This window comes from Vigna unguiculata, chromosome 8 (assembly GCF_004118075.2).
Source record: "Vigna unguiculata cultivar IT97K-499-35 chromosome 8, ASM411807v1, whole genome shotgun sequence".
Taxonomy (NCBI): domain Eukaryota; kingdom Viridiplantae; phylum Streptophyta; class Magnoliopsida; order Fabales; family Fabaceae; genus Vigna; species Vigna unguiculata.
This window is the reverse complement of record NC_040286.1, coordinates 36,702,248-36,721,439: the sequence shown is the minus strand read 5'-3', so window position 1 is coordinate 36,721,439 and position 19,192 is coordinate 36,702,248. Positions and strand designations below refer to the sequence as shown.

Below are 19,192 nucleotides of genomic sequence, written 5' to 3'. Positions count from 1 at the left end.
TTTTAAATCAGACAATATATTCTTATTTATCATATAAATATTACTATGTGATAATTTTAAAAAAATAAAAAATTAATTGAAAAAAAAGTCTACTTAAAAATTTTCAACCAAAATTAAGAACACACGACTAATTAAGAAAAAAACAAATACTGTAATCGATAATCTCAACATTTATTTCTTCAAACATTCACCTTATAATAGAAATATTATATTGATAAAGTCGCTTCCCACTTAATGATAATGACATTACTAAAGAAAAACCATGTTCCTGTTGCATCAATTAACATTGAACTGGAACGGAATAATAATAATAATAATAGAAAAAAAAGTAAGACATGACAACGCATGCAAGACCATGTTTGGCTGATTTATTTAGATATATATATATGTATGCATGCGTCTCCCTCGGAGCTACGGAGCAGTGTAATCTGAAAAACACAATTTGATAGTATTAGTCATCTCAATATCAAATATTTTTTATCTTACAAAATATACGAAGGAACAATATCAACATAATAATACTAAAATAATATTTAAATATAATAAATAATTTCATTTTTTATGTTTTAGAAATTTGAAGTGTAAATAAATATTTATTAAAATATGAGTGAATTTTATGACATATTCTGATTTATAGTTAGACGTTTTTATTTAATTATGTTGACATGATTTTATATGAGTTTGAATTATAAAAGTAAAATTTATAGTAAATGTAAACGTTATTACAATTTAAGTATTATACGGTTATTATATAGAAATAAAAATTGCAAAAGAAAAATATTAATAAAGATGTCAAAAAGTCAAATTTACACGAAAAATTAAAAATTAATTCATGCATTATTTTATTTTATCCATTAAATATTTTGTTACTTCTTATTTTTCATAATTTAACATTTTTAAAATTGCAATAAAACTGTTTTATTTTTCATTAAATTAAAATAATTTTATCATCCGATAAACTACATACTTACTCAATATTTAACACTAACTAAGAACTCCGAACTAATCACTTAATATCTTCTCTCGGCTTCTTCCAAATATATTTGCATTTTATATCTTTTTAAAATTATATGATCTATAATTATATACAAGGAGAATATTTCTATTTGGTACTTTATTTTATTTTTTTAATTTTATTCTCTTAAATACTAATTTATAAATTTAAATAATTATTTATAATAAAAAATTATTTTTGAGTTTTATTATTTTAATAATTACTTTTTTTAAATTTAAATAATTAATCATTATAAAACAATTATTTACTTTTTTATTATTTTAATAATTACTCTTTTAAAATTATTCATAATATTATTTACACGATATTACTTATAATATTTTTTTATTTAAATAGTTAAAATTTATTTTATCTATAGTTATATTTATACTTATATACACTTTTTATTCTTATCAATCTTATTATTTTAATTACTACTTTTAAAATTTAAATAATTTATAAATATTTAAAATGTTTATTACACACTGCATTTATATTTATGTTAATTTCACTACTAAAAAAACTCATATTTCCTGTCAATTTTGTTTTGAATTTTCTTTTTTTAAAAAATATTTATAAATTCTGTTATGAAAAAAAAAATTGCAAGAAATTGTTGCCAATTCATTTGCGTAACAAATTTCACAACAAATTTTATAGGAAATACTTGCGAATTTTATAATTTTGTAGGAAGTAATTATTCACGAAGGAACTATCTATCAATTAAAATTCTTAGAAAAAATAGCAGAAAAAATATTTTTTTGCAAATTTTTATAATAAATTTACAAAAAATTTCTATTTAATACCAGAATATTTAGTAGTGTTTTAATAAAATATATAAATTATTAATATATGAAAATATGTAAAAGTATATATAGGAAGGAAAAGAAAATGAGAACTTACTTCCACACTTGGTTCCAGAAGCAAGTGGCATACCACACTCACTGAGGACATAGACAACTTTTTCCGTGCTGTAACGCGACTCATATTCTGCAAAATATTGGCAGAGACAGGTGACATTACTGCCATCCAGTGCTCTGCAGCATGTCCCAGATGGTGGAACCATTGGCCCTGACCGTTGGATGTATTGATCACATTCCCAGTAAATTGCAAACACATTACCACATTCAAATTGTGCTGAAATCAGTGGCACCATCACCATCGCCACAATCCCACACACCATCAACATTGTCGCATCTGAAAACTCTCTCTTTCCCATCTTCCACGTTAACATCACCATCGATGGAATGAGGATTTCGTATCACATATTTATACCACAAACACAAGGGTTTAAGCCATTTTGTTTTTAATAATCAAAGTAAACCACTTGTCATTATTTTCCTTATGTTATTAAAATGTGATTAAGTCGGTGTTTGACTTTCTGTCAAGGGTTGGCTCAAGTAGTACGCTTCAGTTTAGGGTTCTTCAATCAGTAAAGGGCATTCACAGAAGCTTTTGGTTAAAACTAGGATGCTACCATAGGTTAAGAATTTATGTATGAGTCTAAGTTTTACATTGGTTAGAAATAAAAAAAATAAAGTATTAGATAAAGATCCATAAATTTATTGTTTTAAGATTTTGGATTGAGAGTGATATCAATATCTTATGTGGTTAAATTCAAATTTCATTGATGTTCGTTCTCTCCGGTGAAATCTCTGTAAACCTAAAATAACAGCATATATGTTATGACTTGGTGACGAAGATGTTGTTGTATTGTTGTAGATATTTGACTTTATATTGGTTTCTGTTCATGGAGAAATGAAAAACACATGTTGTGGATGTTTTTGTATTCACTGATTTGTAGAGATAGGAAGAAAGAAAGGAAATTGTTTTGATCAACTATACCAAATTCAGGAAAAAGAAAAACAATTTTACCTGATTTTCTATTGCACATTAAAAATATGAAACTAACTAAAAAGATCTTAAATAATATTATTTCAATTTGACTTTTCGGCATATGTGATAATAACATTTCATGAAGTATATAATTTCAAATCAAATTTGAAGAACCTTTGATTTTAAATTTTATTTAATTAGATGAAGATAATATTTTTAGAGGAGATTATTCTTGAAAGATAATCGATGACGTTAAAATGTGGTGGATTATAACTAAAGATATAATTGATTTTTAAAAAAAAAAAAATTTCTGACTAAAATAAACATTACAAAATTTTTCATAATTAAGTATGCTACAAGAAAATTTCAAGTGATAAATTTTAATGACTAATAATTATTAATTATTATTGTGACTAATTTAGATATCAATTTACAAAACTAAAAGGTATTGGTTACAAAAAATAGTCACTATTATAAGACTTCAAGTTAAAAAGATTTTGATGATCACAAGAAATCTCAAGCAAATTGGAAGATAAGTTTTTGATGTTTAAAGTCCTCTGCAAATAAGTTAATTATGTTTTAGCTTAGAATCAACATCAAAATCTTAATTTTTTTGGATCCTTTTATTTTTGTAAAACTCGTTGTGATAATCAATTATCATTTAGGATAATCAACTATCTGAAGTTGTGTTCATTTTCAGAAAATCCATTGGAATAATCGATTATCTCACCTCGAACTTTTGTTTATAGAAAACACACTGGAATGATTTTCATAAGTGATAATTAATTATCCCTGTCAATTTTGAATTTGCCTTTTCAACTTCTTGACGTAGGTTTCAAACTTCTTTAAATAGAACTTTCTTTCACTTGTAAACTTACATTTTCGAGAACTAGAGTTCTAGTACTGTGATTGCAAGTGTTTCTCTAAGTGTTCTAAAAGATAGTTTTGAAAAACCTACCTAATGTGTGTATAACGATAACTTTTCCTAAGGGGAGTTCTTAGGAGATTGGGTGCTAGTACTGGTTTTAGGAAAGTTGGTCTTTGTGTGATTCAGAGGAAGTGTCTCTTCATCTCTTGTAGAGAGATGTTTTCTAATCATTTATTCTCTTAATCTGATTGTAAGTGATTATTATTAGTAATTGAGTTAATCTCTTTGTTTAAGAGATTAGCAACTGGTGTAGAGTCTTTTTATCCAGACGAGTATAAAATATTTATGTTGATCTTCTTCCTTATCTCATCAAATTATCCACTCTTGCATGTAAAGGAACCGAGGTTTAATTTAAACCATAAAATTCTTTAAAATTTTTTAAAAGTATTAATTTTATTAATAAAACAATTCACCCCCTTGATTTTTGTTCATTAACAAATTGTTCTGGTGCACTTTTATGATAAAATTAGCTATCTAGGTTGACTACCAAAATGAATTAGTTTCTAAATTGGTCTTTAATTAATCAGTGACTAATTATAATTTTTTATTTATAATAGTGATTATTTTAGTAATCAATAATTTTTAATTTTGTAAATTGATATTTAACTTGACTAACTATTTTTGGTTTCTAAATGATAATTTTCTTGTATACCTATGAAAAGTGTATTTATATTGAATATTATTGTATTGGATGTAAAAAAAAATACATATTTACATTTATTATTTGTGTACCTATTTTTATTCAAGTCAAAATTTTATATGGAGATTTATCGGTAAGGAGATTTATCGGTATACATTTAGAAGTAAAATAAAATATTTTACTTATACTTGCACTATTTTAAGCAATAAAAATAATCATTACAAAATGTTCATATTTTATGAGATTTTTGTCAAATTTGTTAAAAATATTTGTAAGAAAAAACTTTTTTTTTTTGTCTTTTTTTAATAATTTTAATTGGTATGATTTTTTTTTGAATAATTATTTTCTAAACAATTATAAAATTTGTAAATATTTCTTACAAAATTTTACGTGAAAAGTGTTTTATACAAAATATTTTTGTGAAAAAATTGAAAGTAATTTCTTGTAACTTTTTTTTTCATGACAAAATTTGTAAATATTTCGTAAAATTAAAATTAAAATAAAATTGACAAAAAAAAATGTAATTTTTAATAGTAAATTTAAGTATCTATTTTAAATAGAGATTAAATCTACCATTCATTTATAATTGTAATATAGTAGAAAATCAGTACAATGTTTAATGTAAAGTTACTATATTTAACCAACTTTGAAATTATTTCTCCGTTAATATCTTCAATTAAGGAAATCAGATCTTACATTGGGAGAGAGGGGAGGAGAGAGGTCCTACTATAACAGAGAAGTGTTATGTTTTTTAACGATAAATAATATACTTTTTATATTTATTTAATTAAAAGTGAATACCTATGATATTTTTTATTTATTTTTAAAGTAAAGCTATATGAAAGGTGGTCTACAGTGGGTGATCAATATAAATTAAATTCAACTAAATTTAGTTTTACGTTCATAATTTTATTAATTAATTATATTTTGAGAAAAATATTTGAGACTCATAATCATTAAACTTTTTTTTTTCATAAAGAATAATATGTAATGAAAAATTATATTAAACATGTATGAATTTTATTTATATGCACCACAATGTGATTTTTTTACACTGTCAATTAATAAAAAATTATCATTAATATATTTTAAAATAACTTATTTAAAAATTGTTATTAAATTGCCATTAAAAATTATTATGACTTTTGTGCATATTAACTGGCCATTTATACATAGTAAATTCACATTTTAATTAGTTTTACCAGCATTTGAATTTGGAGTCCTACAAGTACACGGCAGTAGTTTATATCTTTACTGAGAAAATTACTTTGACGAAGCTTCCTTATATAGTGACACATGACTCTTTATTTTTTGTGACATTTTCTTGGTAAAAGTTGGCGCAAGTTGAATTTCTATATGCTATAACTTTTTAAATAGGGTTAAGTATGGTTTTAGTCCCTAAATTTTGACTCAAAATTGGAATTCGTTTTTGGTCGAAACTTTGATAAATTTTGGTCCCTAAATTTTAAAAATGAATGAATATAGTCTTTTTAACCCAATTTTGTTAACATTTTTTTAGGTTTCGAATACATTTCTCAGTAAATATTAAATCGAGAATGTGTCAAACGGCGTAAACAACTCCAATATTTACTGAGAAATACGTTTGAAACTTAAAAAGAAGTTAACAAAATTGGGTTAAAAGGATTATATTCATTCATTTTTAAAGTTTAGAGACCGAAATTTATCAAAGTTTCGATCAGGAACGAATTCCAATTTTGGGCCAAAGTTCAGGAACTAAAAACATACCCTCTTAAATATTATGTTTTTGCCTAGGGTTAAATATGTTTTTGGTCCCTCAAATTTCAGTGAATTTTGGGATTAGTCCCTCTTCAAAACTTTATACCAATTTAGTTCTTCATCTTTAGAAATGCATGAATTTAGTCTTTCTTATCAAATTTTGTTAAGTTTATTTGACATTTTAAATGCATTTTATGATAATATTTGAGTTAACATTGAAGCAAAAATGTGTCAAACGGTATAAACAATTCAAATATTATAATGAAATGCGCTTGAAACGTCAAATAAACTTAACAAAACTTGGTAAGAATGACTAAATTCACGCATTTCTAAAGATGGATGACTAAATTGGTATAAAGTTTCGAAGAGGGACTAATCCCAAAATTTACTAAAACTTGAGAGACCAAAAACATATTTAATCCTTTTGCCTATTTAAATTTCAATTACATTATTAAATATGATATAAATATTTATAACAAACATAGATGAAGAGAAAGTATATGAAAATGAATCAAGTAAAATTGCAAATTCTTGACCAAAGATGGCCATGAAATTAATTAATGACATGAACATATCAACATAAAGATTGAGAAAGTTTGACATGAAATTAATTAGTGACCTATTTTTTATCTATTCCTAAGTCACCACAACAATTCTAAATGTATAGCTTTTTTGAATAAGTTACACAACTTAATTATATTATCATTTAAATAAACAAGTGGATATAGGCTATTTCTTTTCATAAGGTATCTTTTATTTTTCATGTCCAATGAAAACTGCTTCAAGGTATTCTCCAATTGCATGTGTTCAGCTTTTCGCAAAAACTACAAAATAGGAATGAAAATGCATTTGAACTCTTTAACAATCATTATCAGAGTATAGATGTTAGAATAGCAACAAAATTTACAACTTGTTATTTGATTTTTTTTTAAACAAATGATCTAATGATTAAAATCAAATAATTAAAAATATTAAGTATTGTTTGATCAAAATTATAATCTAAATAGTCATTTTTAGTTTTTTTAATGTGAAATATGAATACAACTCACTTAATTAATGAATTAAATAAGTTTGAGTCGAGTTAAAAATGAATTGGCTCATAACTACCTAAAAACGTTTTTATTATTTTTACACCAGTGTCCAACAATATTTGAATATAGTTTGAATGTTAATTTATTTATTTACCAATTAATGTAAATTGACATTTTAATTTTCAATGTCTATTTTTATAATATGTTTGGTGAAATAGGTTAACACTTAGATTGTACTCCTATAAAAAAATGAAGAGAGTCGATCCTTTGAGTGTAGTACAATAAATATATAAACTAAAATAGGAAAATAGAAGATTATTAAGTGAGTCAACTCAAATTATGATATGTTTTAATCAAATAAGTTGGGTTCACATACTTGTGCGTGTAGGTTGAATTCAAATGGAGGTATTATAGATTTGTTTGTAGTTTGGTGGCATGTTGTGTCATATGTATATTGTAGCTTCCAGGGGTGCTCGAACTAGGGCTGGGCAAAATAAACCAAACTGCACTGCATTACCAAAAACTGCACTGAACTAAAAAACTGTTCGCATGAACTGCACTGAACTGGAAAACAATTCAGATGAACTGAACTGAACTGTTATTCTTAAAAATAAACTGGACTGAACTGCACTGCACTGAACTGCACTGCACTATAATATAAACTGAACTAAACTGTTATAAACTGAACTGTTTTATGAACTGCACTACGTCAGAACTGAACTGCACTATTTTTGGACTGAACTACACTAATTTTTAACTTAACTACATTGTTTTTGAACTGAATTGCATTGATTTTGAATTGAATTGCACTAATTACATATGATTGTACTACGCAATAATAATCTAAAGTTTATAATTTGAAAATGCTTAGAAAATAATACTTGAAATATGCATCATACTTCAATACACCAATTAACATTTTTATAATTTTTTTATTTATATTAAAGTTTTTTGTAACATGTAATTAAAATATTAAAATTAATATAATAAATATAAATATCGGTATTAACTTATTTTTTATATTTTAAAATGTTATGTAATATTACTTCTTAGTTTTACAATGTTTATTATGTTGCGTAAATTTTTTTAAAAGGATTTATTTTAGAAAATTCTCAAAATTAATATTTTTTTAACATTTGTATTCATTAATATTTGTGTGAAAAATGTTATAGAAATTTTATGAAGTTCTAAAATTAATATTTTAAGAATTTTTTAAAATAAATTCTCTTTAAAAAAGTTGATGCCACATAATAAATATTTTAAAACTAAAAAATAATATTATATAAGATTTTAAAATAAAAAATACGTTAGTACCAATATTTATATTTATTATACTAATTTCAATATTTAAGTTACAAAAAACTTTAATATAAATAAAAAATTATAAAAATGTTAGTTGTCACATAATTTAATTTTTAAAAATAACTTCTGTAAAATCATAACATAAAAATAACATTACATAGTAAAATTCATTCAAAATAAATAAGATATTGAATTAATTTAGAATTTTTTTTAATAAATTAATTATAAATATTTTATATTTTTCTCAAAGAAAGAGTAAAGAAAAAAATTAAGACAAAATAAAATAAATATTTCAATATGAAAGAGAAAGAATAGAACGTAAGATATAAAACACATAAGTCCAATTCTTATCCTAATACTAATATTTTATTTGAGGTATTTTGCTCTTTCAATCTACTATAGTTCAATAGTTAACTTAGTTAACTTAACATAAGTTTAGTTTCTTAAAACTGAACTATTTTATAGTACAGTTCAATTATTATTATGAATAGTTTAGTATATTTTAGTTTAATATAGTACAATTAACTATAGTTTAGTATAGTTTAGTAAATTATGCCCGGCCCTAGCTGGAACATGACTTTTAGGTAGTAGATCCAAGAAACAAATATAAGTGAAGTATCTACTGGTTGATATATGAAAGAAATCACTGTCAGTATTGGATCAAAAGTGACTTGAGATTTTGGATGTTTAATCTGTTTTTTCATATTATTTTTGTGGTAGGTTCTGGAATTACGTTGTATGTATGGACACGTAATGTTTTTAACTTTTGTGCTCTATGAGAATATAAGATTTATGCACAGTAGGCTTAGTATGAGAGAGGAGACCATAAAGTGTTAATATTTTTTATTTTAGTTTATTTAGGTTAAAATACTTCGTTGGTCCTCGTTTTGGTTCAGAAATCTCAAATTGGTCCTCGTATTTTAATTGATCTCAATTTCGTCCTCGTTTTTATAATTGAGTATTAAATCAGGGCAATCGGTAACAATGTTAAATTTTTTAACGTTAACTTGGTTTTGAATTTCTGACGTGGCGTTATGTATTATTTTTCAGTATTGCATAGTGACTGCGTGGACTGAGAATTAAAAAAAAAACATTGTGCTTGAAACCCTAAATGATGTAATTAGGGATTGGATCGGGAAAATGAGTAAGTGCTTGAAACCCAACAACTTCTTCACTTTCACCTTGTCCAACATCCACCAAAAAACAGAACTAAATTCATTTCCATATCGCATACCTTGAACTTTGGACATCCCCAAAATTTTCTCCCCCTGTTCTTAGCAGTTCTAGCAATTCTCGTGATTGCCTTCTCACCGCAATAGCAAAGAGGTGCGAAATCGAACCTCCTCCCCACACCCCATGAGAAGAAACGCTAGAATTTTTCATTCCCCAACCATTGCAAGTGCAGGACGAGCAAGAATGAAAGGGAAACATTACCGGTGCAAACAAAGCAAAACGGAGGAGACCAGAAACCTTCCGCACCCTCTTTCAAACACTTACCCTCCGTCAATATTATCTCCTTAAAAGGGAAAACAACAATGGGTTAAGGTAATCTAATTATATATATTTGTAATTATAAATGTGTTTCTTCTAATATAAATACCATTACAGAAAAAAAAGGTGAAATTACTGATAGTAATCACAAAATTCGTCAGTAAATCAAATTATTGACAACTTATTGATGATAAAAAATTAAAATTCGTATAAAATGTTTTCTTTGACACAAATTAAAACATGGATCCAAATTGCAAATAAGTGTCCAAAAACATCTTTTTCGTATTCTAACCGGTTCTTATTCTTAACCACATGTCTAAAATTACTACAACTCTAAACATAACATCTAAAACTCCTTTACTCTTTAGTAAGTGTCACTAATGGTTGTCTTTCTCCCTTTAGTTTTGTATGATGTTATGACCTTTTCATTATATTACTTTATGTTCATGGGTTGGATAATCCGATTTTGTCCTTATTTAATATATTTATTTTTGTTATTAAAAAATTTATATAATATTATATTATACATATCGTATGGGTCGGTCGATCGGTTATAACATGACTCTTCTCTTATGTCCTTCGTCGTACATTCTCATCACAACATCGGTCATCGACCTTTCAAGTTTGATGATATGTACAACATATAATTTATCAAAGCTGTAAGAGATAATTAATACATAGTTTTATATTTTTGCTTTAAACATTTATTTATTTATTTCTTGTGTGAATTTTCACAGATCGAGTTACTTAACACGATGATTTTCTTAGAACAAATATTTCATTAGGTTAACATCATAACCTCCTAAAATCAACACTCCCCAAGTACCTGTCCGAATTATTAAGTGAAACGGTGTTAAATTACTATATATGTTTCTATTTTCCAAACAAAATTTGAAGGTTATACGTCTTCCTTAAATAGTTTTCTAAAGTATTTATCAGTGTCTACATTAACCACTTCATAATTATAACATGAAAAAGAAAATGAAAATATGCAGTGCACGAGAGGTGCAAGCAGAGTTCATATTCTTTACTAGTAGTTTTGTAGTATTATATTTGACTGTGCTTTCAAATCGATATCAGTATCCATCGATATATTTTAAAAACACAGTATAATAGCAGTACAGAAAAACAAACAGAAAATCTAAATTCGTGCATCAACGCTTCTAGTACAGGCCATGTATGGCTGTCTTATTTAGTTTTATGCATTAATAGTCGTCGATGCTGATTGCAACTTCACTCCTCGGGAAGAGGAGCAGAAGAAGGTGCAGGATAAGGAGGAACAGTGAAATCTGAAAACCACACAAACCAACAAATTCGTTAGTAGTTAGGTTACAGGTAATGCAAAATGAAAACTAAACAATCATGTAGAAATTTGCATATCTAACTTGACCTCACAAAATCGACTTGTAAGATAAGAGTTGGATAAATAAGTTACCTCCACACTGGAGTCCGGCAGGAACATCGATTCCACATGCTCTGGAGACAAAGACAGTTCTGTTGAGTTCGATTCCATTCCTAGGACCAATACCAGGAGGCCTAGAAGCGATGTAATCGCAGGCACATTGCTGATCTATGTTCTGTTCTCTGAGCTCAGCGCAGCACTCTGGAGATGGCTCCGTTGGGCCATCCGGTCTGTAGAACTCCTGACATTGCTCGAAAATAGCACTCAAGTTTCCTCCACATTGTGCCGAAGCCCCTTGCAGGTTCACTACCACTAACATTGCACCAACCGTCACCATTAATGCAAACTCTCTCTTTCCCATTCTCACTCTGCTTCCTTCAAATCCCTTCTCAACTTATTTCCTCACACTTTTGATCGTGGAATCCTCGCTTTTGGATCACCTATTTATACACCAAACCCTAACAAAAACACATAGTTCATAACATAACTGTTCAAGTAAGATTAAGACGCAAGTTTTGACTTTTTTTTTATATTTTTCATTATTTTTTGTTATTTAATCTTTTTATTAAGTGGATAATATGAAACTATCTTGTTTAGTCATCTAGTTTGTTGTGGCTGATAAGAATCCATTGTTGTTTTCCAATGAATGCAATTTCATTGTCTATTAAACATAAATTTCATATTTGTTAATATGTGAAAAAAAAATTAACAGAAAAATTAAATAGTAAAAATACAAAAAATAGATATAAACATTTTGAATGTTCAACTTATTCAATAAAAAATTTTAATAACAGTTCAATTAAAAATATTTAAATTTATGAGTGATTTACAAATAAATTAAATCTATAAAAAAAACTTTATTATAAAAATGTATTTTTTTATCTTTTATATATATATATATATATATATATATATATATTAATGATCCAATAAAATATTAATAAAATTATTTAGACTTTATAAAGGTTTTGCTTTCAATAGCAAAATAATTAGACAGATAACTAATTGAGAGATGATTTTCTTGTAGTCTTTAAATGGCTTCTAATACGATTCTTGAAGAAGCAATCTCATAGAATCTTACAATAATGTATATTAATGTATGATGCAGATGGAGTTTAATTAAGTTAGTTGAACATCAATCACTTTTACTTTTTAAATTATTTTCATGCATTGTAAATTAATATATAAATCATTTAACTTGTCTATATGTATATTAAAATTGTAAAAATTGTTTGTAGAGGTTTTCCTGAATTTATTCAAATTCAATTAATGAAGATATGCATTGAAATTTTACACTCATCTTGTATAAACTTGAAAATCATTTTATCCTGCTTTGTGTGAGGAGAAAGTAAAGTAATTATCGGGATTCAACAAATTGTCATACCCAGTTTTGTTAATATAATGGTAAAGTATTTTTTTTAAATGAAATAATTTTTAATAAATTATTCTTGTAGTCGTTGAGTTTTTTTTTTTTTTAATTATAATTTATTTTAATTTTATATTAAAAAATTCAAAACGGAAACTATTCTAGCCTTAATCAAATAGTTGTTTTTTTTTGGTGTAAAATTTACTTAGTAATAAAAAACCTTATTATAATTTTACGGATTAAATATTATTTAATCTTTTAGCTTTAAAAATAAATAAAGGTAGTTCATTATTTAACACAAATGTATTAACTGTTGTTTGTGTTAAAAGATCTCTCTGACATTTGAGTTATGTAAAATGGTAAATAATCCAAAATGTTATTTTAACATATCAAATAAATTTAATGTCAATTGGATTAGAATGATTATATTAATTATTTTAAAAGTTTGAGGATCAAGTTGTATCAAAATTTTAAATGGATGAATTTCAATTTTTTATTAAAATGTAAAGACTAAAAATATATTTAACCTACGATTATCATTTCTTATCATTATGTTGTCAAAAGTTCATGGAATTCATTATTTATTTATCAAGTCTTATTATTTTATTGGTATTACTAAGATTAATTTGACTCAATATATAAAAGTATATAAAAAAATTGTTACTAATATTATTCCTTGATAGGAGACTATCCATCAAGTAAGGAAATATATAAAATTATGAATCATATAACATGTACATGAGTTATAATGTTGATTTAGTCGTAAAACTAACAAGAGAGTCTATTAACATTTGGGAGAAATCAAATTTGTTTGAATGGTTTAAAACAGAAGATGAGGGATAATAAGTTAAACTCTCTCTATTAACAACTGACATATGTGGATTAAAGAAAACATATATTATGTACAAAACAAAAATTAATATTTTTTTAACCATTAATATTTATTTTATACTTTTAAGTAATTAAAATTAAATATTTTATCATTTTAAAATTAGTTATTAGAAAAGTATTAAATTTTTATTTGTAATTATTATGAGAAAGTTACTAATAATAGTAATAACATATACATCTTTAATTTTCTTAGTCCGGATTACGACATGAGGTTTGAATTTGGATTCCTTACCTAGAAGGACACAGACAATGTATTAAACTTAATTAATTGAGTCTGGCTCAAAATAATTTATTTTCTTTGAAAACACAATGAAGCTTTTCCACACATAACAAAAAGATAATTATGGTTCTCAATTTTTTTTTCATGTTGGCAGGACCAAACGGGATGCCTAGTTTTGAATTAAAAATATTTGATGGTCGAGTCTAACTTATATTTTAAAATATTTAAAATAGTTATAATATTTTATTTAACTTGGTCTTATATTAGATTTACGGATCAACAACATACTATTTTTTCTGAAGTAGAAATTAAAAAAAAAATGACAATTTATCTATAGATATATCATTGTTTAAAAAATAAAATTAAATATTTAACAATAAAGCACTATTTCAGTATTTATTTAGTACAAAAAAATAATAGTTAATGACATAAAAAAAATATGAAATATTTATTATTGATCTCCTTAGATACATTATCTCTTTCTTTGCTTAGCATTTTTTAATCTATCATTGATAATAAATTATATTAAGTTAGGACAATTGAGCAATTCTTTTGCATCTATGATTGATAATAAATTATATTAAAATTTATAAGAAAAACATATTATTAGAAAGGATCTCTTACCATCTCATAAAGAAGATTTCACGTCACTTTCACTACTTTGGATGAAGTTGAAGTTGATTAATAATTTTGTTTAAATATTTAAAGAAGAGATTGTACACAATTATTTTCTCACCTTATTTACCTCCCAACCTCTCTCATACTTGACATATTTAAATGGAAGATTATACTCAATAATAATAATTTAACAAGTGTATCTTGTTGACCTTACAATCAATTTTTCATTGATTTGATATTTTTTTATTATTATCTAACATAACTCTCATGATAAAAGAAAGTCATAACATTTTATTTTATTTTATTTTATTTTTTTATTATTATTTATTGGTTAAGGTAACCTAATTACCTCCTATTAATATATATATATATATATATATATATATATATATATATATATATATATATATTTTGCTGATAAAAAAAAAACCCTCATATTATGATACTTAAAAAATAGACTATATATTTAGGAAGATGTTTATTATTGATTGGTCTGTAACATTCTTTTACATGTATATTGTAAATAAAAATACATATTTCGAAAAGAAAAGTATTATTTTTTTAATACCAATATTCATTTTAGTATCTTATTTTATCATGTATTTCCTATATTGTTTTATACTGTTTATTAATAATATCAAATTATAACTTTTTTTATGTTCAATATGCATTACGATACTTTTAAAAAATTATCATAATTAAAACAGACATTATTTTATAATATAAATTTTGAATAAAAATTTAATGTAAAAAAAAATTACTGGACCAGTTCATTAATATGTGAACCTAAACTTAACTATATGAGCATTGTTAATTATTAGACTAGATAGACCAAGCTAAGAAAAACCTATTTTAATTTCGCTCATTATTTTGGAAATTTAACCTATAACCTGAATCACAGGTCACATGAAGTGATCCCTGAAACCAAACCTATTTTGACATTAAGTATTTAAATATTAATTAGATTAGTTAGATATTATTTGACAATAGACATTTTTAAGTAAATTCTAAATAAAATAAAATAATTAAATTATTGATTATCTAATTTTTAATGAGTTCTATTTTAAAAATAATAATAATAATAATATTTTCATGATTTTAAACCATAAGAACTAATTGTGGGAATCTAAATTTTTAATTTAGGGACCAATTACTTGAGAAGGTCATTAAATTCAGGAATTAATTACTTACTTCCAATCTTTAGTAATTTTGTTTGAAAAGTAAGTTCATAATTTACAAGTTTTTGTATATTGTAACTCTAAATATTTTTATATATAAAATATATGTTAATTAATATTATATATAAATTCATATTATGGCATTTTTTTAAGATACTTATGTCACTTTAATCTAGGTACACTAATGCTCAAGATAAATAAAAGATTCTCTTCAGAACTAATTTTATAAGATAAAATTATTCTATTTATATTATAAATTATGTCTTAATTTTTTAGATTATGTGAGATCTTTAGTATATATTCTGATGTTGAAACATAGTATATATATCGAGAATAAATATTTGTGATGATCTAATAATAATGGATCGCAAGATATATTCAACAAGCTTTATTAAGATAAACTTTATATATTTTCATTTATAATTATGATATGTTTAATTAAGTAAGTTAGTTCACAATATTTGTGTATGTAAGTTAAATTTAAATGAAGGTATTGTAGATTTATTTACAGATTAGGCGCAGTTTGTGTAATATGTATATTATAGTTTTAAGGGGTGTGGAACATAGCTTTTAGATAACAGATTCAAGAAACACGTATTAATCAAGTATCTACTAATTGATACATAAAAAAACTCACTTTCACTGTTGGATCAGAAGTAACTTGAGATTTTGAATGTTCAATGTTTTTTCATGTGTTTTCTGATAAGGTCTGAAATTATTTTGTATATATGAGCACGTAATATTTTTAAATTTTTTAATATATGAGATTATAAGGTTTATTAGCACTAGATCTGGTATGTGAAAGGAGACTACAAAATGTTAGTATTTATGTTTCTTGTATTTATGTTGTGTATATAAGTTGAAGTAATCCAATTGTTTTTATTGATAAAAAAAATAGAGAATGAGTTTAAATATAACCCATTTAAAATGATGATTATCTTATATATATATATATATTATAAACTGACTTATTTTTTTATTGACATAAAATCTCTCTAACGTCAATAAACACAGTTTTTTGTAGAAACATGTGGTGGAAGAGATTAATTTTGTCTTTTTTTTTTCAGAAGAATACTAATATTGTTTATTCCAATAGTAACCATTGTACTAAATTCTTCTTGAGAATTTTTCAAGAAGTGTACGTAACTTTATATACACATAAGAAACCATAGAAAACTATATCATACACTTAATTCGTGTATATATATATATATATATATATATATATATATATATTAATGTTCTTATCTTATTAATTCATTAATTAATTAATTTCTAAAGTTATTAATTCATTAAATTAATTAATATATTTATTTATTGAATTTTAATTTATTAATTTGACAACCTTTAACTAGTTTTCTTTGAACTTATTAATTTAATAACTTCTTAACTTATTAGCTTATTGTTTTATGATGTTAATTTATTATTTTCTTATCTTTTTAAGTGACATAATTTCTTTGATTCTTACCATCATCATCATTATTATTATTATTATTATTATTATTGATTATTGATTATTATTATTATTATTATTTTGTTATTATTATTATTTTTTATTTAAACATTATCACTATCATACACTACAAAAAAAATCCTTAAATTAACAATCATTTGAGAGAAAAAATAATTAGTCACTATACTAATTAATTTAGATACCAATTTATAAACTTAAAATTATTGGTATAAAAAGTAGTCTCTATTATAAATAAAAAGGTTAAAATTGGTGTGTGAATTAGACTTTAAATTGGTCTTTAATCTTAGTTAGAAATGTTTTGGCTACCAAATGAATTAGTGTCTAAATTGGTCTCTAATTAATTAGTGACCAATTTATACATTAATTAATTTAGAAATCAAAACCTTGGTAGATAATATTAATAACCAGTTTAAGAGTCTAATCCACAAATTAGTTATAATTTTTTATTGATAGAGACTATTTTAGATATCAATAATTTTAATAATTTTAAGTATCTAAATTAATTTTTGGTCTTTAAAATGAATTGTTACTTAAGAATTTTCTTGTAATAGTGATAATTGTTAGTATCCCCACCTGCTATTATATTATATTATATTTATTCTACCAAATATAAAATATAATTAATGTTTGTTTTTTCTCTAAAACAATCCATAGGGAAATAATTTTTTTGGTTTTCTCTTAATCACTTTTATTTAGTAAGTTTAATGATCATATTAAAAGATAATTCTAGAAAGGAAAACCCTGAAGGAATTGTATAATAATAATAATAATAATAATAATAATAATAATAATAATAATAATAATAATAATAATAATAATAATAATAATAATAATTGGGGTGAATGGGTCGACATCATTTTTTAAATAACGTCGGAGTTTCGAAGGGCATACGTTAAATTACGTTTGATTTGGAATGGACATATGTTAAAAAAGTCCCATAATTTGCAAAAATGTCATCAATCATTTTTATAGGGGCATCATTATAGGATTTTTTTTGTGTTAGTGTATGCGCTAGTCAACCCACAACTTCAAGATTGTTTGTCTTATGTCGTTCCTTTCTCTTGTTTGTTCGATTGTCATGATCTCCCGTTCTTTGAAAACCGTTTGGATGATAACTGCAAAAGGTACTTTGATACTAAAGTCAACAGGTGGCCGATCAAAAGGGTATTTAAGTGTTGTAATGCATGTGTCAACAATCACACCTTAAACTTTTATTTATGGCAGTTGTTATGGGTTTTTACTTTTTTGTTGGCCTAATCATGATCCAATCACACCTTAATCAACATTATTTGATTGGTTTATGATTATCATTGGCTAAGTCTTAATCTGACATCTATTTTGCAATCGGTCGGTCTTTCCAGTCATTAGACCTGTTGGTCCACCAGTTCGTCGGCCGACGATCAGCCAACCAGTCGATCGGTCGATTCATCACCGGTTGGTTGATCGATTGGTCCACTAACAAAAAAATTTTGATTTATTTTTTATTTAAAAATTTATTTTATTCCATGTGTTGTTTGATTATAAAAGAACATAACTAATGCATTGTTTTTTACCGTAAATATTCAATACTTGTAACTTATTACACGAAACCATTCATTTAGTGATTCATTGAACCATAATGATGGTCAGGATGAACGATGCTATAATACTAATGCTATCCTTTTAAACTATGCATGCTCATTTAATAATATCTTAAAAATTTTAATAAAGGAGAGCTAATAAAAAGTGGTCAACAAATTGAAAATGAAAATATTCAAACCTTTTGAAATATAATTAAAAGGACTGTAAAGAGACTAATAATGGCATTTGAGATTTATCAAAGTAGAACATTATTGAATCAAAAAAGTAAAAGTAAATAGTAATTGTATTCATTTAATTACTTTTGTCTTGTTTCAAAGAAATTAACGATGATATTCAATATTTTATCGCGAAAGTTATTTCTCATATATGGAAAGTAAGTTAGAAGACTTCAAATAGTGTAAGTATACTCAATAATTCATTAATTAACCTTTATTCTTTATTTTCTTGAAGTTATAAAATGAAGAAGAGATATGTTAATGCTTACATCATTATTCAATCTTGTTCTA

The 19,192-nt window shown here is 24.6% G+C and overlaps 2 protein-coding genes across 2 annotated transcripts; both read right to left on the bottom strand.

Annotated features, from left to right (window-relative positions):
- Positions 1–207: 207 nt before the first annotated feature.
- LOC114193191 lies at positions 208–2,219 on the bottom strand. The gene is made up of 2 exons (XM_028082909.1): positions 1,895–2,219; positions 208–428 (listed from the first exon to the last, which is right to left on the bottom strand). Exons 1-2 carry the CDS (start codon positions 2,208–2,210, stop codon positions 412–414), a joined length of 333 nt encoding a protein of 110 aa, XP_027938710.1. The 5' UTR covers positions 2,211–2,219; the 3' UTR covers positions 208–411.
- An 8,760-nt stretch (positions 2,220–10,979) lies between these two features.
- On the bottom strand, positions 10,980–11,779 carry LOC114195484. Its single transcript, XM_028085972.1, has 2 exons — positions 11,392–11,779; positions 10,980–11,245 (listed from the first exon to the last, which is right to left on the bottom strand). Exons 1-2 carry the CDS (start codon positions 11,717–11,719, stop codon positions 11,190–11,192), a joined length of 384 nt encoding a protein of 127 aa, XP_027941773.1. The 5' UTR covers positions 11,720–11,779; the 3' UTR covers positions 10,980–11,189.
- Between the last annotated feature and the right edge of the window lie 7,413 nt (positions 11,780–19,192).

Excerpts from the sequence above, each read along its gene's own strand:
- LOC114193191 (XM_028082909.1), bottom strand. The coding sequence starts at position 2,210 with ATGGGAAAGAGAGAGTTTTCAGATGCGACAATGTTGATGGTGTGTGGG.
- LOC114195484 (XM_028085972.1), bottom strand. The coding sequence starts at position 11,719 with ATGGGAAAGAGAGAGTTTGCATTAATGGTGACGGTTGGTGCAATGTTA. Across the intron at positions 11,246-11,391 it reads TGCCGGACTCCAGTGTGGAG|ATTTCACTGTTCCTCCTTAT; the intron begins GTAACTTATTTA and ends TGTGGTTTTCAG.